General features: G+C 36.4%; 1 protein-coding gene across 1 annotated transcript; it reads left to right on the plus strand.

Annotated features, from left to right (window-relative positions):
• Positions 1 to 252: 252 nt before the first annotated feature.
• S2P (membrane-bound transcription factor site-2 protease) lies at positions 253 to 26,851 on the plus strand. The gene is made up of 6 exons (XM_083123885.1): positions 253 to 599; positions 8,609 to 8,878; positions 12,420 to 12,523; positions 15,962 to 16,208; positions 16,849 to 17,029; positions 21,545 to 26,851. Exons 1-6 carry the CDS (start codon positions 525 to 527, stop codon positions 22,135 to 22,137), a joined length of 1,470 nt encoding a protein of 489 aa, XP_082980011.1. The 5' UTR covers positions 253 to 524; the 3' UTR covers positions 22,138 to 26,851.
• The last annotated feature ends 49 nt before the right edge of the window (positions 26,852 to 26,900 follow it).

A 26,900-nucleotide genomic window follows, 5' to 3' on the forward strand; every position in this document is an offset into this window, starting at 1 on the left:
TACCCCCCCCCCCCCCCCTCTTCCCTCTCCTCGGAGTGCCTTTTCAATGCTGAGGCAGATGGCGGGAAAGTAAGGGAACAAAAGGACAAGAGAAGCCGCTTGTAGAAGTTTCTCGCATGTGTTGACAACGACGCAGGCGCAGTAGCTAAAAACAAAACCGGATTCGATTCCAGCTGACTTCCGGAATCGGAACGATTCGTTCACTTGCTGGTTTCGTTCCTTTGGAACGATTCGTTCCGGAACGACCCATCACTAACTATTATGCAGAATGTACAGCTTGAAGTTTGTGAAGTTATAAACGAAAAAAAAAGTAATTCCGTGTAAAAATGATTCTTGTTTCTACAAAACAGATATGTATGTGTTTACGTACACCATGGAATATGATTACAAGTAACAGACAAACAATGGAATTTGTGAACAGGGTGGGAGAAGTTACCAATGATCAAACATAAAAGTTTGTTACAGTCCAAATCATTTGCCTGATGTTTGACAATACTAAAACTGTATTATAATACTTATATACCATGGATGTGATGACAGTACTGATTATCATTGCCTTGCTACATTGCGCACTTTTCTTCTTTGATACAATGTTCAGGGTAAGAATAGCAATAGTTTATAATTAACCCTGGAACCCTAAAAGGGGTTACCAGTAACCCCAACGAGAAAATAAACTCCCTGTTATTTCAGAACATTGAACCATTGTGTAATCCTCCCCCACTATTGGTACTTTTATATGATCGGGTCATTGTTTCAGTTGATTCCTATCGTTCACGTCAGTAAGACCTGTTTTTGCAACAGTTGCGTTCTTGGGGGTGATGAGTAACCCCATGTTAGTGTTAAGGGTGCATTTTTTTTACTACCATTTCCAAAGTTTGGTCTTCAATAATGTCAGAGATCCCTCATCCCCTGTGCTGGGTCTTCTAAGTGCAGCAAAGCAACGGTGAATGTGCTTGATAGATAGAAAAACTTAAAAGAGGTGTGTAAACTGCGGTACCCCAGTTTGCAGTGAACATCGCCATGACATTTGTGAAAAATGCTTATAAACTGTACAATGACTTTCATTATATTATATTACGTGGAGCGAATTTACAATATAGAGAAAGTCTCCAATTTTGTTAATTTTCGGTATACTAACTAATTTTGACCTCCTAATCACGAATCTGTTGAAAGAAACGGCTCGGGTACCCTTTTCTACACCCTCGATTTTTCGCACATTTTAAATATTCTCGTTACGAAAATTAGTTCTTCATAATAAACGATGTTTCTAAATAGCGCGGAAAGTAATTTTTTTAGATCTACGTGCTAGGAAACTTACGTTTTTCAATATTTAGATTCCTTATGTAACGTCGAAACAGTTTTGCAGGGATTTGATCATGGCGCATCTTGGATTCATGTCACAGGCGCACGTCTGAACATTTTCTTTTTCTTCTTATCTTTGACTTGTGCAATGGGATAATTTGCGATTTCAATATATTATTTACGTAATTTATTGGCGGAATGGATATTTGAGACATTGCAATTGTTTTGTGCTACTTTAGACATTGGAATTGATTTGTGTGACATTGAATTAAGACAAAAGGACTAAATATGAGATTGACACACGTTCAACGGATGAAGGACATAGAGGGCTTTGTTCGACGAGACATACGAGACATTGTACTTGACTTACAGGGAGATGGTCTGCTGCCCCACGAACCATTGGCGCTAGCTCCACGAACCATTGACGCTAGCCCCACGAACCATTGGCGCTAGCCCCACGAACCATTGACGCTAGCCCCACGAACCATTGGCGCTAGCCCCACGAACCATTGGCGCTAGCCCCACGAACCATTGGCGCTAGCCCCACGAACCATTGGCGCTAGCCTCACGAACCATTGGCGCTAGCCCCACGAACCATTGACGCTAGCCCCACGAACCATTGGCGCTAGCCTCACGAACCATTGGTGCTAGCCCCACGAACCATTGGTGCTAGCCCCACGAACCATTGGCGCTAGCCCCACGAACCATTGGCGCTAGCACCACGAACCATTGGCGCTAGCCCCACGAACCATTGGCGCGTGGATAGGTTAGTTCAGTTAGGTTGAGATCGATAGTTAAAATTTGGTGTCGTGTTAGTATCACGATCTAGAAATTGGAAATAATTGCGAACCATTTCAAACGACAAAATTTCAACTTTAAACGGCTGTACAGTCGTAAATACTTCTTTCCGCGCTCCAATTTTTTTTTATTCACAAATAGGATCAAATAATGTTCATAATGAAAAAAAAAAATTTCAAAATTCGAGGGTGTAGAATAGGGTACCCGACCCAAAGAAACCGGGGGTCACGTCTGAAAATTTGAAAAAAAGCCGATTGAATTTTTTATATATATAGGTGTATATGCGTAGTTTTACGAACAAAAATGTAATATCCTGTCATTGTGTCCAACCACGCCGTTGTTTTACAAGAAAATGATTTATGATGTTCAATTCTAGTACGATCCCTATTTATTCGATGAATGTAGGGGTGAAATGAGTGCTAATGGAACCTAACCTAACAGGCCTAACCTAACCTCGTGTGAATGGTTCGTGGGGCTACCCGTGGATGGTTTTTGGGGCTAACGTCAATGGTTTGTGGGGCTATCCGTGGATGGTTTTTGGGGCTAACGTCAATGGTTTGTGGGGCTACCCGTGGATGGTTTTTGGTGCTAACGAACAATTTTTCATCAAAATGTACAATTTCCAGACGTGACCCCCGGTTTTTTACTACAGATTAGGGATTAGGAGGCCAAAATTAGTTAGTATACCGAAAATTAACGAAATTGGAGACTTTCTCTATATTGTACATTCTAGCCTATTACGTTATATTTTCTTGTATCATATTATTGCATTGGTCATTACTGGTCGTGCCCTGAGCATAAGATAAGATTTATTTCCATCCACTTGATCATATGAGTACAAATAGCACTATGATATGAGATAGGTCAATTACATGTATAATTTTGAGTACAAAGGAATTAACACATACTTAAGCATATTAAAAAGTATAAAGAGTATAAAATAAAATTACATGTATAATTTTGAGTACAAAGGAATTAACACATACCCTCGAATGTATGTGGGCCCCCTCCCCCAAAATATACAGGTGCTGAACCCCCAAAATTTTCATTTCAATCAATTAAACAATATGACACTGCTACTACATTAGTTTAACAGTCACGAGACAGTCTGATATGATATAATTTATTTCCATCCACTTGATCATATAATTACAAATAGCACTATGATATGGGATAGGTCAATTACATGTATGATTTGAGTACAAAGGAATTAACACATACTTATGCATATTAAAAAGTATAAAAGAGTATAGAATAACAAAAAATAGAAGAAAAATCAAAGGTTACGCTATTAGTGAACATAAAAATAGAAGAAAAGTCAAAGATTATGTCTATTAATGAAAAATGTGATCTAAGTACTCCTCTGTGCTATAAAACAAATACTTCATAAGCAAGCTTTTTACTGTTATTTTAAATTTGGTTTGATTATGATTCTTGAATTCCTCTGGCAGCTTGTTATAGAGTTTTACACCTTGAAATCCTAGACCACTATGTGTTTTGGACGTGCGGACAGTAGAAAGGTGGAGGGAGTTATGCATACGAGTGCTGTACTTGTGTATGTCCAGATTTTTTGAGAAGATTTTAGAATTTGTATGAATAAAGTACAACGTTTCTAATATGTACAAACGTGGAAGAGGGAATATTTGAAATTCATTGAAAATTTGTGTTGTTGGGTTTGAGAGGGATACATTCTTCATAATTTTTAATGTGCGTGAAAATTCATCTGGCCCTGGTGAATACTTATTTTTTAAAATTTATAATTACCTTCTCGACTTCTCCCTCAGTTACTAGTGTGAGAAACATAGTGTTTGTGTTTTGGGGACTGTTGAAATATGTTCTTAATCTAGGTGTAGAGATTACTGCGTTTTTATGTACGGTATTGGGAATGTTCACAAAGTATGTATTAAAAATTTGTGTCACATCAAGGGGATTGCTTATTTTCTCTCCATCAGCCATTATTTCTATTTTTTCATTCACGTTCCTTCTTTTCTTACCAGTTTCATCATTAACAATTTTCCATAGTTTCTTTGATTTATTTGCAGATTTGCGTATTTTATCTGCAATGGCCACTTTCTTAGTATTGTTTATTACCTTCCTGAGAATAATTACATATTTTTTGTAGTGGTCTTTAAGTATGGGATTCTTGTTTTTCTGGATTTCTTTATATAATTTTCTTTTTGTTTCACAGGATTTTTTTATCCCTTTAGTTATCCAGGAAATTGATTTTGTTTGATTTAGGGGTTGTCTGTATGTATTTGGTCTAGGAATTAATTCGTGTGCCTGGACAAGAGATGGCGTAACGAGCGTATCATCCCACAGTTCCGTGTAGCCACACATGCGTTAAAAACTCCTGTCAGCGTGCATCGTTCGTAGTATAGGGCAGTTGATTGACACGTCAACAACAGCATTTTGTAGTCAACTGAACATGGCGCAGTTCGTGCCAGATAAAGTGTTTTTGCGGGGTGTTCTGCTTCATTACTTTAACATGCAGAAAAGTGCTACCGAAAGTCATCGTATTTTGGTGGAAGTGTATGGTGACCATGCGCTAGCTGAGCGAACGTGTCAGAAGTGGTGATTTCGGCCTGGAAGACCAAGAGCGACCTGGACAGCCAAAAAAATTTGAAGACGAAAAATTGAGAGCATTGCTCGATCAGGATTTGTGTCAAACGCAGGAAAGAACTTGCAGAAGCATTAGGCGTTGATCAAACAACAGTTTCCAAACGCCTCAAAGCCATGGGAATGATTCAGAAGATGTCACATTGGGTTCCACATGAATTGAAAGACAGAGACGTTGAAAGACGAAAAACCATTTGCCAATTGCTGCTTCAAAGACAGAAAAGAAAGGGGTTTTTGCATCGCATTGTTACTGGCGATGAGAAGTGGATCCATTACGAGGACCCGAAACGAAAAAAGGCCTGGGTGAAGCCAGGTGAACCAGGTCCATCACAACCGAAACGAGATATTCACTGTGCAAAGGTTATGCTGTGCATATGGTGGGATATGAAAGGTGTGGTATACTATGAGCTGCTGCAACTGGGTGAAACTATTAATGGAGAATGTTATCGACGACAATTAATGCGTTTGAAGCAAGCTCTGGCCAGGAAATGACCAGAATGGGAGAACAGACATGATAAACTTATTTTTCAACATGATAACGCTCGCCCACATGTCGCAAAACCGGTCAAAACCTATTTAGAAAATGTTGGATGGGAAGTTTTACCCCACCCGCCGTATTCACCAGACGTTGCTCCTTCAGACTACTACTTGTTCGATTGCATGAATAACGATTTGATTGGACAGTGGTTCACTTCTTCAGAAGATATCGAATGGATTGCTTCAAAGGATGAGGACTTCTTTCACCACAGAATCCGTAACTTGCCTGACAGATGGGCGAAAGTGGTGGCTCGCGATGGACAATATTTTTCTTAAGGTATTTATGTATTTTGTGTTTGAACTACAGTTTCAATGTGTGCGTTACAACCGCACGAATTAATTCCTAGACCAAATAGTAAGACTAAAAACTAGGTAACGAAATAAAGTACGACATTCTGCAGTGGGAGAAACACCTTGATATTTCATAAAAATTAGGGCTGAACCGGTACCACCATTTGCCGATATCGATACTTGTTTAATTCCAGTAAAATAACAGAGGCTAGTCACTGAGTCACAAAACTCATCACATTCTATTAATGATATAAAATACTCCTAAATTATTCTCATATAGCATTATATAACTTAAAATGTCCTGTGACATTTTATATGAACTTCTTTCTATCCTCAAAGGATGCAAAGAAAAGAAGAAGTTTTTAAAATGTTGCAAGCATTGTTAAAGTATTCGGTGTATTATTATAAGTGTCCCTGCCAGAGAAAGTTATAGTGTGTAAAATAAAATGTATGAAGTGTGTATAGCATACAGCTTGCACAAGGAATGCAAAATAAATAAATACAAATGTAAACAACATTCGGTAACAGTTTAGTATATTGGAAACACATTAAAATCAGATATTTTGTGTTTTGCTTGGTTCGTACTTACCAATTGCGTATTGCGGAACATAGTTCAAGGTGCCATTATGCTTTTTACACGAAAACAAACACAATTTTTCACATACAGAGTGATTTCTTTGATTCCTTTCCTTCCGTAACACACAATTCGGCGGCCACATCTTCACTCATGTTGTGGGTATGCAGTATTTCCAACTTTCTTCACAGAAAAATACCTACTATGGTGTTCGTCACCGGTGGAAATTGTACATTATGCATGGGTAGCTGACGGATAGCCCCACAAACCATTCATGGATAGCCCCACGAACGTTTCACGGATAGCCCCACGAGCCATTTCCGATAAGGTTAGGTTTGGTTATGTTAGGAAAGCATAGTGAAGAAAAAAAGGGGTTGGAAACACTGACAGGGGGTTACGTCATGAAACGTACGCTGCATCCACTTTAGGTACGGGAGGCAAATGAAATCAATGGGAATTGTGCGTTGGTGAGATATTTCTCTTGAAAAATACATAATTTCCCGGTCAAATATATTCCACGATGAAAGAAAATACCTCGACGAACGTTGTAAACCTTAGACAAACTCATTTCCGTAAGTTGTTTCTTCTGTAAAAATGAAGAAATGTGTTTCCGATATACTAAACTGTTATCCAACATTCTTATCATTTGGATTAACATGGGGAGGGAGGAACACAACGTAAAAATGTACACAAATAAAGATTTGGCAGTTCTGTAGATGCCCTGCTGTCCTTTATTCTCTTGTCATTTGCAATATAAACAAGAGCACAAGAAGAAAATCCACAACCCTCCCTCCCACTACGACATTCATCCCTTTCCCAAGAACTCCGGAATGAGCCTAGCATTATAATATTGCTGGTTTTGAAATCGTCACGTTCTTAACCCACAAGTTTGCAAGCAAGAATTAGCAATGAATAGTTTCTATTATTTCCACATTGCGTTGACCACCTGGCAGTTAGATGCCTTCAATGTCACTTTTGGGCACAACACTTTCTCTTTAGCCCTGCCTTTGATCTTGCCATCTGCTTCTCAGAATGGTGCATCATTTTTGGAAATTTACATGGAATTCTTATGCTGGACCACAACCTGTCACAAGGAAGTGTAAACGAACTTTTGAAAAAGGACAAATGTTGACAAATGAGTTGTTTCTCTTGGCTGCTGTAGCCACTCAAAATCTTTGGTATCATCGCCCCGCCGTGAGTGTACATTCATCAATTTCATCATATCATTACTCATCCCCATCTTCGCAAATTAGCCGAAAGTGGCACAAAAAGCGATGTAAATTAAAGCAAATCAATCACTCAACCTTTGGTATTGGCGTAAAAAAAATGAACCAATACTTACCGATACCGCTGGTATCGGCTAATACCGATACATTGGTATTGGCTCAGTCCTAATAAAAATGCATGTCATCTGTCTTTTTATTGTATTGTGCTGTATTATATTGCATTGTTTATTGTATATCTAGTAATAAAGGCATGAGCAGTTAAAAGTAGATACACGGAAACAGTAAACCACACTTGAGGAAATTGAGCAATTGAATTTGCTAAAACACATAACACTTCATTGTATTATGATGTATTTTCTTGTATTGCATTTGTGTATTACTACTATTTTATTAGTCATAAAAACGCCTAGTAAATGTAGAAGCTATTTTGTGTATATTTGAAGCAGTCCTGCTAAGAAATGAAGTAGGTATTAGTGTATATTTAAGTGGGGTTACAGGCAACCCCATGTTAGGGTTCCAAGGTTAAGTTGCATTACTATGTTGGACAATTAGTTCCACCAAATGTTCCCATACTAAAACCCACATCGATTCTTTTCTTTCTTTGCAAACACATTTGGGTGTGGAGAAATATTTTAACTTAGCTTATATGGAAGAATATAAGGCTTGTACTTGCTCAATAGCGCACATTGGGCAGTGTACATTTTTATTCCTATTGTTAACACTTCAAGCAAGCAGAAATGATAGATGTCATAATTAAAAAGTTCTGCATCAGCTTCAAATTACAATCTAGCAGTAGTAGTTGCAGACGAATTAACAGTGTAAATTTTTGTTATGAGTTTTGATTGTGTAATGCAAGTTGTACAGGAGGACAAGAAGGGATTGGAAACTAATTTCAAACTTTTAAAATCTCAGAAAATATTAATTTGATAAGTAGATTGTATGCAATTATGCTTGTCTTAGCTGTTAGCAATGTTATTTTCATGCGGAAGTATATCTTAGTATATTGAATTATTAATCAGCATATATATTCATTACATGTACACATTTATTCATTGTGTAAATTTCATAAAATTCTGCAACTGTAAACGACCATCATATATGGTCATCTATTGGAACTTGATTCATTTCTCAACAAACATCAGAGATTGTTTTCTGTATATAGTGTAAGGATATCTGTCATTGTGCTAATTTTTTTTAAAAAAAATCATAACTTAAGTAATTACAAACTGCATGTATACATAATATGTTCCTTCTTTTTTTACAGTCTTGCTCCCACTACCCATACCTATATTTTCTGCAAAACACTGGCCTTCAGATTGAAGCTCTAAGACTTAAATGGTTCACGACAGTTTTCAACAGGTCCATTCAGAAATGGGGTTCGTGCCGGCCAAAATTTCTTCATTGGTGGTTCACTGCAGGAATGTGGTTTTCGGTCATGTTGATTGTACCTGCCTTTGCCCTCCTAGTCAGAGCAGCGATAAGTGGCTTTCTGAAAACAGAAGGAAGTGATACAGGAATAGTTCTTGAGCCTGTAGTAAGTATATTAATTTCAGACTTAGTTGTACTGTAGCATCTATGTACATTCTAGAAAGCCAGAAAACAATGATGGTGGGGCTTGATATGGTGACCACCGCTGGCAGACCTTGGTCCTCAGAGTGCACCAGGGAGTGTAAGCCCTGCGTCAGGTCAACCTTGCAGCAGGTTTTAGCATATGTAGATCCAAACGTGCGCGCAAGAATATAGTTCCACTGAGACGGGTTCTATTCCGACACAACTGCATACTTGCAAGAAAACAGTTATTTAATTTGTAATATACAGACAAAATAATACATTGATTAGCAGGTATGGACTTAATTGGTTGCAATCACTGTGCAGACGAACTTAGAACCGCAGATTCGCCAACTCGAATCTGTAATGCGTTGAAGAGACATTGAAACTTTAGAGCGAGTCGAGCGAGACTGAATGCGTTGCAGAGCGCGTGAAATTGCTGATACCAGTGTTGCACCTCTCACTATTTTAACCCTATGTTTATTGTAGAGCGGCGAGAATGGCTGAATCTCCTGTTCAGCGCGCGGTTTTACCCGAATGTTATTTTGGGCTTCATCCGAAAGGAAATGTTCTTCAAAGTCAAGCAAGTTGTTTTAAATGCATAATCCTCCTTGCGGCAACAAGATCAAAGTAAAACAGGGCGTGAGGTGATTTGCCGTCAATGTGCACACGAATTGTATCATGGGTGTTGAATGATTTGCGGTTTGAGTTTAGCAAGAGGAAACGATTGTTTGTTGTTTGACGACAAAAGAATCTCCACGGTATTAAAATATATCGCAGTGAGAAGAAACATGTTTATTATTTGGACGAGACGTCCTTCAACTCGGTGAGTGGGGGAAGGGGGAATAAACCATGGAAGGATACCACCATGCAAAACCACCGCCAGGGCTGAAGAAACCGACGATGAGGGGAAGGGGGAGGCTTATTGTTTCACCCACTGGCGGCAATGAAAGCTTTGTTGAAGGCGCATATTTACTGTTCCGCGCAAAGAAAGGGAAGGGTGATTATCAGCAACAAATAGACAGACCAAGATTTGAATCCTGGTTTAGTGAAGTGATTCATAAATTGAAACCAGAGTAATAGCGACAGACAATGCACCTGATTGTATATATCACCAATAACAAATCATGCTTTTTTGGTGGTACAACTTGAAGTGCGTGTGTCTTACAGTAACGGATGTATTGCGAACGAAGCAACCAAGTTTTTCATAAATCTATTTCTTTCTAAACCAAAAACAATAATTTGTCATTAAATTCAAGAGGGGCCTATCGTTGTTTACTTTTATCTTTGTTTATTTTTATTTTTGCGTGCTCGAAATATACACACATGCTCTCATGTTTAGAAGTTGTTTCGCTCTTATATAAATGACACATTTATTAAATAATATATGCGCAGAAAGTACTTTTAAAATGTTATGTTTCAGGAGACAAAGAGAAGCAAAAATACAATCCACTTGACATGCATGCGGGTTTTGATGTGTTGTGCGGTTGGCAATACTGTAGATTTTCTCAGTGTCTCCGATGTAAGCAGCTCGGCGGTTGAGGAAAGACTGGCACGGAAGATTCTGAGCTCAGTTCTCGCGCGGATTGATACATAAAACCTGCTGCAAGGTTAACCTGACGCTTGGCTTAGTTAGTTTTAGAACTATAACGTTTTTAGCATATATGAGATAACAGTTATATAAAATATGTACTTTTTTGTTTTTTCTTGTCATTTTAAGTTGCTTTTTTTTTACAACAAGAAGGATGAAATACTGATTGCATGAAATTGATGAAGGGACACTCACACGACCATGACATGCATCTTGAACATGGGTTCAGTTCGAAACACTCCATGTACCTAAGGATATATGCTAATCCTGTCTGGAGGGTGGGTAATCAGCTGTGGTCCAACATTTTGATCAACTTGTTGAGTGAAAACGATGATATAATGTCAGTGAGGGCCGGTTTTTCAATGTGAGATTTAAGTTCAGGTTGGGCAAATAACTAGAGGTCAACTGGAGGTTAAGTGACACTGAACTTGATCCGTGCTTCATCTGGGGGTCAGCGAGATGACTGGTAGTTTCCGAACAAACATGGCTGCCTCATCGGAAGATAGATCTCCACCAGACAGTTTCTCAGACACATTGAACGAGAAATAATTCAATAAAAAGCTACATTGGTGTAAAAATGGAACTTGTTGTGCTTAGCAAAGTTCATGAAGTGCGCAGTAAGAGTCAAAACTAAACAAATGGTCACCAAACTTTGATTTGTGTCCACGTACTGGTGACATCTCTGACGTATGACGAGGGAAAGGAAGTAAATCGGGAGGCGGCAGGTTGGTGTAGTGGATAAGGGCGGTAGTTTGGAGCACATTCCATTTTATGTCGTGAGTTCGAGTCCTGCTGCTGACGTTTTTTTTCCCCTTTGTCATCGTTCATTTACCACGATTTTGACATTGATTCTATATTTTATTTTGCACGATTCTAAAATATTAATTTAAAATTGTTATTATATCATCAGGTAAAGAGAGCTACGGTGTAAAAGTTGCCTGTAAAGTATGAATGTTCAATAAAAATATTTAATTTCTCTGTGATGTTACTTTTCCCAGGAAAAAATGTGTACAAAGCAGGATATTAACTTCTAGTCAATATATACATACAAAATCTCAACATATTTTAGTAATTACATAGGCTAGATAGTAATTATTTCCATCTGATGTCTCTTTCGTCCTGTATGAAAGAATACTTTATTTGTACTACATTTTACTATTTTGTGTTTTGTGAAGTCCATCTGGTTTACAGCAAAAGCCAAATGTGTAGTAATTGTTTTCGCCTTATATGTATTTTTTTTTGTAGCAATGCAATACGTGCACGTTAGGTTCTGTATTTGCAATGTAAACAATGAATTTCAAGAACCGCAAGTGCCCTATTGTAGTTCTACCTTTTCACACCAGGCGAAATTTGATTTGAATTTAGAAATCTAGATGGCAGTGGGATCGAATTACTTGCATCAGTATTACCAACATACAGTTGTTCCACGCTCAACCTAAAGTCAGGGAACCTCTGGTTATTTTCGCATTGAAAAACCCAGTGTTGGTTAAGAGTGGAGGTGAACTCCAACTGGTGGTTGCCTGACCAAAAAGTTGACCAGACATTGAAAAACCAGCCCGGAGTGATTCTGACAAACCTTTCATTATATTACAGGCAATTTCCTTAAATCGAGCCTTCCTTTATCCATATACGGAACTTATATTTTTGGTTATGTAGGTTCACTGATCATGGAATCACCCTGAATATCATTGGCTTCAAGTGCATTTTGCCATCTTTAAGTAATACTCTGAAATTGCATTATTTAGACTGTCAAAAGTAAATCACATATTTCATAAATGGTAATTATTATCAGATACTACTGTGTACTTTTGACCAACAAATTGAAATTGTTTGTATGTAACTAGTTTGTTGTTTATACTTAAATTTTCTCATTACATTTCAAGACACATACAGGAATTCCATTATTAATAAGTTTCCTTGTTGTATTATATTATAGCTCCCAGGTGTCAATTTACCATTTGAGGATTTTGGCTACTATCTCCTTACTCTCATTTTATGCAGTATATTCCATGAGCTTGGTCATGCAATTGCTGCAGTGAGGTAGGTCTCCTTTTCCTAAGTAGACAGTAATTTGTAAGTTATAATTTAGTTGCATTCTTCAGTACAGAGCCTAGATTGATTGATTGATTTTGTTGTTTTAAGTCCACTTTATGCACAGAAAGGCTAATCAGGACTGTACCTACATTTTAAAGTGGGATCCAAACCACTGTGCTACAGAGCCTAGATTCAGCATGCTTGTTTTGAAATTGAAACCATATACATGAGCAGATTTGAGCCAGAAATTAAGAACTTTTGATTTGTGTGAATAAGTACAATTGTCTTTATCTGTTTTATACTTGTAGTTTTAATTACTGAAATATTTAGTAGGGATAAATTTAATTGAATACTTGTATCTATCATAGTAGATATCATGTTCTGCTGTTTGTTTGATTGTATAATTGGTAGAGCGGCCACGTATCAAGTAAATTGTAAGTAAATTTTCAATGTACAGAATGTTGAATGATTGTAAAGTAACAAGTAAATTGTAATTGTTATGGAATCAACAAATGAATCAATCTGAAAATTATTATTGTTCTTATTCACATTAAGGTTTTAAAAGTTTGTTATTGCATATAATTTAAGCTCTGCGACAGATTAAGTTTGCAGCAGGTTTTATGTATTAATCCACACGAAAACGGCGCTCAGCATCTCCCGTGCCAGTCTTGCCTCAACCGTCTAGCAGTATTGCAGCGGAACTATATTCTGCATGCACATTTGAGTCTATATATGCAAAACGTTGCTGCAAACTTAACCTGTCGTGGGGCTTACACATTTCACCAACAAAAATACTACCATCTGTAACCTATGTGCTTCACAGACAAATGAAGTCAAACTTCGCTGCATTTTTAAAGTGTCACACAAATAACACATAACTATACGACGAATGACGCATAGCATTACGCAAAATTAGGAAGGAAAACACAACAACTTGCAGGATGATGAAGAGGGAAAATGCTCAAAATCAAATAAAACAAATACCATCCTTTTAAAATCATCATAGCTTAGTTGCATGGCTGGGGAGAGACCTGCACTCGAACGCCAGGTCTGAATTCCGAAGGAGACGAAGAGAGTGAGCAAAAACATCCACCGAGACACTTTAGGCTGCTCTCATACTGAACTAGGCTTCGTGGCGGTTCCTCTCTCGAACCATAAGGCCACCCTCTGTTGTCATCGTCCTCGAGCATAAATCGCCTTCGAAAAATTATACAATCGCAGCTACAACATAAAAAAAATCACGAAGACAAAGCATCGATCCTCATCTTTACCTTCCTATTTCTTTCGATCACCTTTCATATTCAATTTCATCTGTTCCTTCACCTCGGCTGAACTTAGTGGGCTAATGGGATGCTCTGACCCCTCTCAGGTACGGGTATAGTAATTCATATTTTTAAAACGTATACTCACAAATCGTAAGTAGTCTTTTTATAGTATTTTTATTAGGGTATAGTAATAGAAATACATGAGATATGAGGCTTCAACTGTTATGTACTAAATCATTTTGACACAGGTGTGATATGTAGAACTAATTCCTGTACAATGGTAATATTTTAAATATTAAACAGTATGTTCCAGAACGTTGATTTCTCTGCCTAAAACAATAATTATAACCCATGGAGTTTCTATAATATCCTCTATTACAAACTCATCACATTTGTAAAGAATTCCTTTCCAATGTCCATAAGGCTTATGTTACTAATAACTTCAACTGAAATTTAGCTCTTATGGCTTTCATAATAGTTTAATTCTAAATCTGAGAACAACATATTTTTAACTAATTGTCAACAATGTAAGATTTTGCTTTCATGAAGCTTACAAATAACAAACATGAAACTTTTCAGAGACAAAATTATGTAATTAGGTCAATCATTAAATATCTTAACTTTCATAACTTTTATTGTGAATATAAGAAGCAAAATAATTGAGAATAACATTAAATATGGCCCGATTCTTTTATAGGATTCGGGAGGATCATATCAACCATGCACAGAGGGTCCCCTTAAAAGTTGCTTTTTTTTTTAAGACAACGAAGGCAGAATATAAGACAGAAATTTGCACTTGGCAAAGGTATGTTCTAGTAACATACTGCTGGAATGTTCTGTTTCCCAAAGTTGTAGTAATAGTATGTTTTAAAATATGTACGTCAGACAATAAGACACACAGAAATATTTTTAAATTTTCTTATATTAGTAATGTAAATTTTGAATCTTTAAATATAATTATTTTTAATGAGATTGATTTTCTTTGTTTCCTCATTTCAAAATTTGTAGGGAGTAAAAATAACATACCATGGCATGAGAAGAAAAAATAAAGGGACGCACATAGAATGTCAGGGCTTGGTAGTGCTGGAGGGGTGCCAAACCACAATCCTGCCCAGGGTTTCAAAATATCTAGCTATGGTGCTGGAAGTTTGGCATGTTTTTCAAAACGTTCTTAACGGTGGCAATTTCCTCCTAACTTGGCATCATGGAAACTCAAGAATTGGCTGATTCATTGACAGAATCTGATTGTTTCAATTTTATTCATAATTTCAGCCACAAACAAGAATCAAAATTGATTTGAAAATTTGAGGAGTAAAAGGGAAATGTATGTGTGTTGTAGTTGAACATGACTACTCTCAAAGGGCATCTTTGTAATTTACATATCAAACACTACACAATATTATAGAGTATAACATGTTACATAATAAATTATGTATGTTAGTGTATTTCAAAAAATGAAATTATTGTGTGAAGATTTCAAATCTATTTTCCAGTTACTGACATTAATACTTTAACTGCCAGGTTGAATTTTGCATTTTCTTGTAGGGGCTGGAGTTATAATTATACGTATATATGTAATGTTAACATCATTAAGCCCTGCTTCCGTTATAACCAAAACCTCAATATGCTGACCAAGGTTGAAACGTAACGTTTGGTTTATGTTTTAAAATGAAATAAATTTCTGCCTTGGTCAGCGTATCAAGTTTTTGGTTTTAATTATAATGTGTATAATTATTATACACACGGCCTGTGAAATACACTTGAATAAATTTGTTCTTTCCAAGGCTGTGTGTAAACAATTATACAAATTCTGAAGTAACAAAGTAGTTCCATACATACATTTGTTTTCAAAAGAGCTGTGTAAGAATTATACACGCTGCCTACAAGTTGTGTATCAATTTGATACACATGGCCTGCGATGAGGAGACACCCTGTGTATCAATTTCATATACATAGCAGTTAAAATGTAAATGAAACCTTAGTATTTATTCAGATCCCACATGGATACAGCCAGCATCGATGTTTGATTTTTCTTCACAGTATTTGATGAATTTCTTCCTACTTTGTATAAAATTATGAATTTTCAATGCTCTAAAATGGACATGTTACAAATAGAAACTGGTGTTTTCTTGTACATATTTGAAGGAAAATTACACATACATTTATATTTCTTTTACAGAGAAGACGTACGTGTTGTGGGCTTAGGAGTTATTCTAATGTACTTTCTACCTGTTGCGTATGCTCAGTTAAGCACAGAACAACTGTTCATTCTTTCGCCAAAACGACAGCTTCGTGTTCTTTGTGCAGGGATATGGCACAATTCAGTGCTTGCTTTTAGTGCATTTATGCTTCTTGGATTAGTACCATTCATTTTCTGGCCTTTCTTTTATGCTGGGAGCGGAGTGTCAGTGCAAAAGATTCAAGAGGTAATTATTATGTTAAATAAGTTAAATTGTAAGAAGATACATGCATGCAGATTCTTTCATAAATAAAAGCAGTATCAATGAGGTAACATAAAAAAAAAGTTTTATTTGAATACGGGTGTGTGTGCCACTTTTTTGTTGGGACAGGAAATACGAAGAAATCCTAACATTTGGGATGGGAAATGTGCAGTATTTTCCAACACTGAAAAAGTCACATTCTGCACAATATCTCCCTTGTTTTTGTAATTCTAAGAAATCCAACACTTATAGTGTAAAAATCTTTAAAAATTGAGCACCTTAAATACCCAACAATTTAAAATTTCCAAATTGTTAGGTATCCCAAGAACAGAATCAGGAACCAGATTGTTTTTTGTTTTTTTCCCCAGTACCAACATTTTGGTATGCTGCACACCCATATATATGAACTTGGAAGTGAAAATTCATTTCATATGCATTGTTTTATAAAGGTGATTAAATCATTCAGATTCTAATTATATTGTTAAAAAATATTAATATCAGTATTTAATGTAATATCATTACATTTAAGCAAACAATATCATGACCTTCACGAACAGTTTTTCTGACTTGTCTGTAATAAACTTTTTCCCTCCCTTAAAAATTATATCTAATGTTTCCACTTCAGCATTCTTTACTGCTTGGTCCCACGGGATTGAAAGTTGGAGATCAAGTCATACAAATCAATGAGTGTGAGATTAAAGACACAACTGACTGGGCTCGCTGCATCTTGAGGTCAATCAAACATGGTACACCGGGGTACTGCATCACCTCAGAAATAGTAAAGGAATTTGACGAGTCTGTACCAGGTAAGGTTGTACATTAAGTTATAGATCTAGATGATTATTCTCTAGTTGAAATATTTATGTCTTATGCAGGATTTAAACCCAGCATTGTAGTGTGATATTCTAACTACTCTAGAGTTAGAGAGCCCGAGGCTCGACTGAGCTAATATTCTTGAAGATTCCTGTCAAATAAGTTATTCTACAAGATAAATGTTAAAAATGTAAATATCATGCACTATGGCCATGCAGTCTAAGGTATCAGGCTTTGGGCTCGGGCTATGGGATGTGTGTTGGTTCGAGTCTCCTGGGGGAAAGCGTAATAACTTTTCTTCAAAGATTCAGCCAGTGTATAGGACTGGTGGCCACCTACCATTGCTAGGAGATTGGGGAGCTACAAATGAGTGGCGTAACCTGGTCGTGGAAACTTACAACAATGACTGGAGGTTCGTCGGGCTGACCACATGTTACCCAGTAACTGGTTGGATTATCGCTCACCTCTGTAGAGGCATGTGGGATGTGGGAGTGAGGCTGGCAGTCAGTAAAGTCCGGGCGTTCATTATATCCCCATCAGCAACCCTTTGATAAAACTTAACACTGGAAACAATAGCCAGACCGCTCCCGATAAGCGCGTGCACTCAGACGTTGTTGCCACATTTTCTTTACATTTCTTGTAGTTGCAAGGCAGAGCAGGTGGGTGCGTGAGCCTCTGTTGTGTTATGGTGCTGTGTTGTTGCTTTGTTATAGTGTTGTGCTTTTAGTTTTTATATTAGATTTTGGTTTTGTTATTAGCATGTGGAGACCGTGGGTTGCAAACGAGGTTCCTTTAGCAAACGTTGTTGCGCAGGAGAATTTAACTGACGAAAGTGACCCCCAGCCAAGTACTAGCAGCGGCAGTTATAAGAGTGCTGAGGAAAAGAAAGAGAATTCTGAACAAACAAGCTCAAGAATTTGTATGCAGTGTGCACGAATATGTCTCCAGGAATAATTCAGGAAGAGGACCAATATCGGAAACAGCAAATATTTTGAAATTAGACAGGAAAACAGTGCGAAAGATCACAGAAAGAGGCCCAATTACACCAAAGAAGCCTGGTAATAAAAAGAAAATATTTCATAAAGTGGACGAGTTTGTTTGCGATTTTGTTAGGAGAGAGATTTACAATTTTTTTTCTAAAGGACGCGCACCAAGTGTCTGTGAATTATTAACACAACTGAAACTAACATGAGACTTCCCTTACAAACAAACGACGTTTCAAGAGCTTCTGAAGAAACTTGGTTTTTCTTTTCGTCGGCTGAAGAAAAGAAATGCAATAATGGAGTCGACAAGAATTGTTGCTTGGCGGTATTGTTACCTTCACAAACTCAACAAGTTGAGATCAGAAGGCTGCCAGATTGTTTATTTAGATGAAACTTGGTTCGACACTCACGGCGTCGTCAAAAAAGGGTGGGACGATGGTACTTGCAACTGTATTTTGAAGTCGCCGTCAGCATGAGGAAAACGCATCATGGTGCTCCATGCTGGGAGCAGCGAGGGGTGGGTCCCAAATTGTTTGTATCTTTCCGCTAAGAACATTGGAGATTGTAAAGCTGACAGTCACGACGAAATGACCGGACAAGTGTTTGAAAATTGGTTTACCAATAATCTGCTTCCAAATTTGCCAAGTGATAAGAAGTGTATCATAATTTGCGATAATGCAAGTTACCACTCGAGGTTGCTAGTGAAAATCCCAACTATGAAGACAAAACTGCAGGATATTATTTCCTTCATGGAGAGGCACGACGTTCCAGTACCGAAACCTGTTCCTATAAAAGCCCTTTTATTAGAAATAATTAAATCGGCAAACATTACTAAAAAGTACGTAGTGGATGAGCTTGCAGCCTCACGTGGACATGAAGTGTTGCGACTCCCTCCCTACCATTGCATGTTTAATCCCATAGAACTGGTGTGGGCCAAGTTAAAATCATATGTGAGGAAAAACAATGTATCTCCTACCCTAAGTGCCAGTGTATTCCAGCTGTTGCATGATGGAACAGAGACAATTGATGCTCAGCTTTGGTTGTTCTGTATTCAACACACCATCAAAATTGAGAGAAAATACATTAACCACGACACGGATAGTAACCAGGAGAGATTCGTGATTCATGTGGGAGACAGCGATGACGATGAGTGAAGGTAAGTTAACTATATATGTATATTCTGAATAATATATTTTTCGAGTAGAAACGTTAGGGGTATTCAGTGTAAATATGAGGATTTATAATATGCCTCTTTCCTATCTTTATTAATATTGTCCTTTTTAATCTTATCTCTTTTTCTTTTCTCTTTACATATTCTTTAATTTGTTTGTTTCTCTTTCTTTTTCTTTACCCTTTCCTTCAATATGGCAACATCGCTTTCCTACTCCAGTTTCTTCAAGAGAAAACTGCCCGCTTGGGTGTTTCTTTTAACAAAGAGCACCGCTCCCTTTGTTAACCGCTGGGGATATAATGAACGCGCGGACTTTAGATAGGGCCCTGGCCCTCATGGACTGTTGCGCACAGGTTTACAAGTATAAATATTAAAAACGTAAATATTCTGTTACAAGCATATCACATTAATGTACTTGAGATTTCACTTAATATATTTATGGCGGTACATTTAGAATATTAAAATAGATACATCTTAACCAATTTTATCCATATTTTTACCTTTTAAGGTCTTTTAAGATTTCAGGCCTGAAGTAATATTGAAGTTCATTTAGAAAAAAACTGAAGGAATGTTTGTGTTAACTATTGGCCAGGTTAATTTTATAATGATACCCACACTTAGTGCAAATTATCAAGTATTTTATTAAACATTTAATTGTAAAAATAATTTTTACCACACAGTATTCGCCCAGAATTAATAAGACACATGCATTTTGCATATCGTGTGACATGGTGAACTCTGGTAATGTAGTGGACAGTATTGTTTGGTAATTTCTAACCAATACATTTTACTGATATATCATTGAAATTAATTAACTCAGCCACAAAGTGTTTCCTTGATTCAGCCAGTTATTAATTAATATTTCATAGAAATTGTCATAACTAGAAACATGAAACTTTTCGTACCTAATTTATTCTGCTTGACAACATTAATAGTTCAATTTGTTTTTCTGGCCTTGTCAATAATATGAACCCACATTTTATAAATAAATAGTCAAAGGTTCTGTCTGACACATAATCATACTGTTATCTTTGGAGATAGTGTACACAAGAGTGGTGAAGAAATCCAATGTTTTTTGTTTTTTTGCTGCTGTTAATGTCGTATTCCTTTCTTTCCCTTTCACATTATAGTAATGCCTCTACAACTTTGACCCTATATTTGACATTTTTTCAATAACAGTTGACTATATAATTATGACATTTCATCACATAATTTGAAAAAAATACATTTGATATTTGTTTTGAGGAATTACACATAGCCCAGCAGCAAGATTACATTTGATATTCAAGACAATATGCCTATTATGTTGTAGTAGTACGTATATTTAATTTACATTGTAAATGAAAAATGAAATTAAATATAATAGAGTTTGAGCCTATAAACCTGAGCTAGAAATTTCAATATTTGATTTGATATTAATTTGCATTCTTATTATTCTAACCTATTTCTTAGCTTTTTTTTATTTGCCAGTGATATGGTCGTTTATCTATATGGCTCTGTTCATAATTCCAATTTAAATTAAAATGGTCTTCAGATTGTACTTTCAGAAGTTTCCCAATACAGTATAATTTTTTGAATGTCCACATTGTTTTGCTTTTTAGGTGTAACAAAAAACATAAAACAGAGTACTATTCAGAGCTTCTATAATTCTATAATATGTAGTTGCCAACATTTTGAAGAAGAAAAATGTTTCTTTTAACATGTGATCAGCCAGCAGACAAACAGTGCCGTGAGAAAGAAAAACTATTTCTTCTTAAACATCTCTAACTACACATGATAGAACTGTGAATCATAAGTAATGTTACATGATAGAACCGTGAATCATAAATAATGTTTTATATTTTTTTGGAGTCTTCAGGATCTTGTGCTCATATGTTGTGCTACATGTGCCAGAGTTCCACAGGTTTTGAAAGTAGCATGAGATTTTGGTTAGTTCATGTCCTATATTTTGATATTGTCATGCAGACTACCTCCTAATCCTCTCAACCTTTGATACAACTGGTTGTCAGTTCATTATCTGAGGGGACAGATTTTCAGTAATGACTGAAAATTGAGGAACTAGTTCAAAGGAGAAGGCTTTGATCTCAATAGCCATAAAAATGGAAATATTACTTCCAATGAAAATTCACTTGGATAGCCTAGTCACTGAGGGCTGCTACAATTTTGCTTCAATTTTCCTTGCTTGTAAATTATTTTCAGATACATTTTGTGGAAATGTTGTTCACCATTTTTTTTAAATATAATTTTAATTTGGATGATGATTTTCAGAGGTTATTCAAGCATGTAGTACAGGAAGTCATACTACTTTGTGCAGAAATGAAGTGGTGTTGCTAAAAATAATTCTTTTGTTTCAGTCCGGCAAATGCCACATGGTGCCATTGAATGCTGTAGTGTCAGCAGTCCTGATCATCTGTGTTTTGAGTATCTTGAAGGCGAGGAGGGGACGTTAGAAATGCCACAGTTTTCCTGCCTCCCAGGAAGAACGGTAGCGGAAAGATCCCCTCTCCTGTGCTCATCAGCACTAGACTGTCCAACAGGCCTTCACTGCATGAAGCCATCCCTAGAAAACTCAACAAAACTCCTAAAGATAGATAGAATGAATGGGAAGATCGTTCTGTTCATAGGGCATCCAGCCGAGGTGTACAAAACAGTCCACATCAGTGACTATGTACCTGCATACTTCATACCATCGTCTTTACCGGATTCAGTTGTTATTTTGTGTAAATACATAGTAACGTTTTCTGCTGGTTTGGGCATCATCAACATAATACCGTGCTTTTATTTAGATGGCCAGTACATTGTGAATGCGGTGATCGAAATAGTGCTCGGATCACACGTAAAGCAGAAGAGTGCCAGACAGACAGTGTCATTGTGCATTACAATTGTCGGAACGCTGCTTCTTCTTTTCAGTGTTATTGTACAAGTGTGGAATCTTGTCCAACAATGATGAGTACCGTTTATTGTTTGGTTTTTGTGCAAATGAAAAGTAAGGACATATTCTTCAAACAAAAACTGATGCAGCTCTATGAAAAAATGACGACAAAAATGAGAGCTTGACTAAGGTTTGAGTCAGTGACTGAATGAATGACTGTATTTGTCAAATTTGTTCTTTAATATTCCATATAAATAATAATAATAACAACAGTTACAACCTAGTGGCTGGAAATCTATTTCATTTATTACATTTTGTTTTCATCCACACAGGCACTTAGTGAAAAATGCATTGGTTAGGAGTGTGGCCCTAGCTTCCTGTATTACCTGTGGAAATTCTCCCAATCATTGATATTGCAATATGTGTCCTTTGAATTGCTAGTGAAGTCGATGGTGCCAAGTATTTCTTGGATAGCTTGGCAACATATTTAGTATAGTCCAGTCTTGATAAGACCACATGCCAATGTCGCAGCCACTACATTAGCAGAACCATCTGTATTGTACAATAACTAGAGGCACATATTTTTGGTAAATAAAAAAGCAAGATTTCGGTACAAAAACAGAGTCAATTTTGGGTTCAAAAGCAGTAAATAAAATAAAATTTCGGTGTTACAGCGGTGAATAATCACATCAAAAGTGCTATATAAAATGACATTTTGGTTTTAAAATTGTGAATATAATCCTAAATTTGATTTAAAAACTGCACTTATTACACAAAATAAACTTACCCCTTCTAATAGCACATTTATGTAGTTACCAGAGTATTAAGTTTATTCCTCTGTAAAGGGGTCCATTTTTGCTTCTCAAATATTTACAGCAGAATTAATCAATTTTCCGTGAATTGCATAACTCACAGGATACTTCAGACTTCAGAAAGTGTTGTGTCAGTATATAAACGGTAAATTTCGTGTTTAAGAGTCAATTTCGCATTTTGCAGTTCATTTCGCATTATTTCGTGACAAAATAGGGTAGAAAAATGCACCTCAGACCTTTCAGAAACGAGAAAAATGAACATTACCACATGTTATTTCATATTTCGTGTTTTCGTCAAAAACGAAATTTGCATGCCTTTAACAATAACGAATTGGAGAATGCTTTAACAATACCAAAAAAGAGTCACGAGTTCAGGTCTCTCACAACACCTCAATACTACAAACCACGCCCCTACTAAATTTTCTACATTTTTAAGATATTGAACTGTATGTGTATGTGACAAAATACGTTTCTACTAATGCATTGTCAATGTTGTTTGTTATTATTTGTACAAATCTTGTAATCACGTAGATTTCACTTTGCCTATTCCTCGCATACTTCAATACTTGTTGCCACTGATTGTATACACATTTCAGCATTAATGCCATCTTACTCCAAGTTAGATAATTTCTTTAAAGGCCTGTCTGAAGACCAGTGATCAGAACGCTACATTTTATAAGTAGCTTCGCTACAACTACAGCTACTCTTCCAAAATGTAGCTTCGCTACAGCTACAACTACATTTACCAAAAAGTAGCTCGCTACGCTAGTCATGTGCGCTACTCGCTACTTTTGCGCTACTTCTGTTTTAAAAACTTAAACAACTATATGGCTATTCAAAAGAAGCCCTAGTATGATAGTTGTACGTACTGAAAAATAGATTCTGTTATTACCATGATTCTCTTCATTCTATAATTTTTATAGCAGTATTACTTCAGTTACATATTTTCAATAAAGTACCTTTGTAAGTTGCATATTCAAAAAACTAGGTCTTACACGTATCCGTGATGTTCTTATTGTCATTTGAAAAATATTTATGTGACAGACTTCTTTTTAAAATTAATTGGAAGAATATCACATGTATCGAAATTAACTAGAACGTGTTGCACAAAATGGAAATAAGATAAAAATGTGATATTTAGCAATTTAATCTTCTTAACTTAAACAGAATGTTTTTTGGGGGATGGCGGATATTTGCTTGAACCTTGAAGATAACTGGGGGATGCTTCTAATGGTATAAATGAGAAACAGATATAACAATTCTTTACGTAAGTTTTTCTGTTGGAAATGCTTCCCCAAAGACAGTGGAAATTGTAATTGTCACCTTGTATTCAAAGGGCCCCAGGTTCGATACCCGGCTGAGGGCACATGGTGGTTCGTATCAGTCTCGATCAGCTGATTTGTGCATAAAGTGGACTCAAAACAAACACTAGGAAAGACTCCTAGTTGGGAAGATGGGATCCTCCTGCTCCTCCATTCCTCACTCTGCTCATCATTCTTCCCCATTCTCACAATTAGCTAAAAGTGGCAGAAAACGGCCATAGATAAGAATATATCTAAATAAACAATTCATCCTCATTGCCATGATTAGAAAAAGTTACAGAAAAGGATGCAAAAGTAGGAAAAATACATAAATTTAAAAACTGTGTATTTTAACAAAAAAAAATGTAATTTCTGCAGGAAAGTCAATAACTTGTACGTTTTCTTTACAATATGATAAAATATATTGTAATTTTTAAAATTTGCGAACACACATTATGACCAAAATAATTGTAATTCCAGAAACACTACCGTTGTTGTAACAATAATTTCTTGCCTGTGTGATCCTATACACTGACAATGATCAATGCTGTTAACGTACTGAACCATTGATTGCTGGCACTATTGCTTTGTCAGATTAGTAGAAAATGGATTGTCCGTTTTTGCACTGTAAGTTGTGTTTTACACAGTAATTATCGATATTTTGCTGTCTGTTACGCCATCGATATCCACAGGATTTGTTCCAGGGGTGGCACAAACGGGACATTTTTTCCTGGCGGTGTAGCAAATGCGAGATGATTCTCCCCAATATAGCGATGCAGCTAAAATAAATGGCTATTAGCCGGAATATATTCATATATGCCAGTTAGTTATCTGGAATTCATATATGCCAGTTAGTTATCTGGATATTAGAATTATTCAGATGCTAATGAAATAAATTACGCAGATATTTATAATCTGCGATATAAAGATATTTATAATCTAGATTACCTGTATTTGCATGTAATGGACTTTGTCTTTTTGAGTCTCTTGCAAAAGTAAGCAATGTTGTCATTTATTTTTGATGCCGTTGCCACATTCAAAAATTACATCAAAATGCTGAGAAAAATGTAGCTGTAGCGAAAATTTCGCTACAACTACAGGAATTTTGTAGCTTCGCTACCACTACAACTACAATTTAAAAAAATGTAGTGCCGCTACAGCTACCACTACAAATTTTGTAGCTAGCTACAGTAGCGTGCTACTTCCGACCACTGCTGAAGACTCTCATGTTATTGAGGTGTGTCTACACCTTAAGCCTATCTTGGCATTGTGAATATATCTCTCGTTTGAAGATGTATTCCATTCAGATTAACACTGCAGTGTGCATGGACGGGACATAGATATACAGAATTTAAGTAGTAAAATGCCCAGATGAAACAAAAGATTTAAAATTTATCATACAAAAACCTAACCTACCCATCTTTCTGTACAATAAATTACAACTCTTTTTATTTCACGTGGGCATTGATGGAATAACATAGCCAGCTGTTCGGCACACCTGATACTGACCACTGACACAACCAATGTTGGCAGTACACCACATAATTTTGAAAAACAAACTTTTTATGAATATGCCACAATTAACTCCATAAATTTATCTGTAATGTATAAAATGTGTAAAAATTGATCATTCTTGTATCAGTTTGATAAATACCAACACAGGCCATCCATACACATCGAAAATTATTGCAAGCAACTCCACAGCTGCTTTTTATCCATGTTAGTTTTTACTTAATTCAAAAACTTTTTTACACCTTAGTAACTTTTTCCGCATACTGAACATTCATGTAGAGCATGATTTTCTGGTTTATTGTTTAAAAAATATCCACATAGACAAGTGAACACCCAATGTAAGTTTCATGTCTCTATCAAACAATTTCTGTACAAAACTTACATATGTTCAAAATCTCGGTTGCATTCGTTATAAACAATAGGTAATAAATACACAATGCAGGTTTAATGTAGAATTTGCTGAGAAATGGAAGTTGTCTATATTTTCACTTTTCAAAACACAAGGGCCTCCCAGATCCTAATGGCAGCACTGTTTTAGAATGATGGGAATTCAAACCTTCCTCCTCTTACAGAAAAAGAAGGTAAAAATTGTATAAGGGTTGTTGGACATAGGAACAAATTTTTAGATTTGGAAATTTCACTTTTATTGCAAGAAATTGTGTCGCTGGCAAGATAGACTCAAGTTTCGTTGGCAAGCCTTATATTCACAGAACTTTCGAGCAATACGTGGTGACAAGTCAATTGGCTATATACCATTGGAACATAATTATCAGAATCCTAGAGTCAGATCTTAGTCAAGCTCTCGATTTCCATGTACATCCATTATCATGTACTGATTCAGTAACCAATATCCTGTTGCAGGAGATTTCAACAAAGTCATATTTATATTTTTGACTTCAATTTGCCTTCTTCATAGTACCTAGCACTGATTATTTTGTTTGAAAAACCAAGTGTTTAATATTTCTAGCAACTAGTCGTATATTGCATTAAAGATGTTTTTGTGAGAGAAGAAAACAGGTTTCATGATGAAGCACATTACTGGGAAATGTCCTCGCATGCAAGTACAGCATCTGGAATAAATATCTGAATCATAAGTGACAGAGTGGATGAAACTGATGTGTTTGGCATCATTAACAAATAAAGGCACATCGGCTTTTGCATTTAGCAGAATTTTTCATTGCATGTAAATTTACAATGTAGTTTGACTTTTTCC

The sequence above is a fragment of the Lepisma saccharinum genome, chromosome 6 (assembly GCF_977018435.1).
Source record: "Lepisma saccharinum chromosome 6, izLepSacc3.1, whole genome shotgun sequence".
NCBI lineage: Eukaryota > Metazoa > Arthropoda > Insecta > Zygentoma > Lepismatidae > Lepisma > Lepisma saccharinum.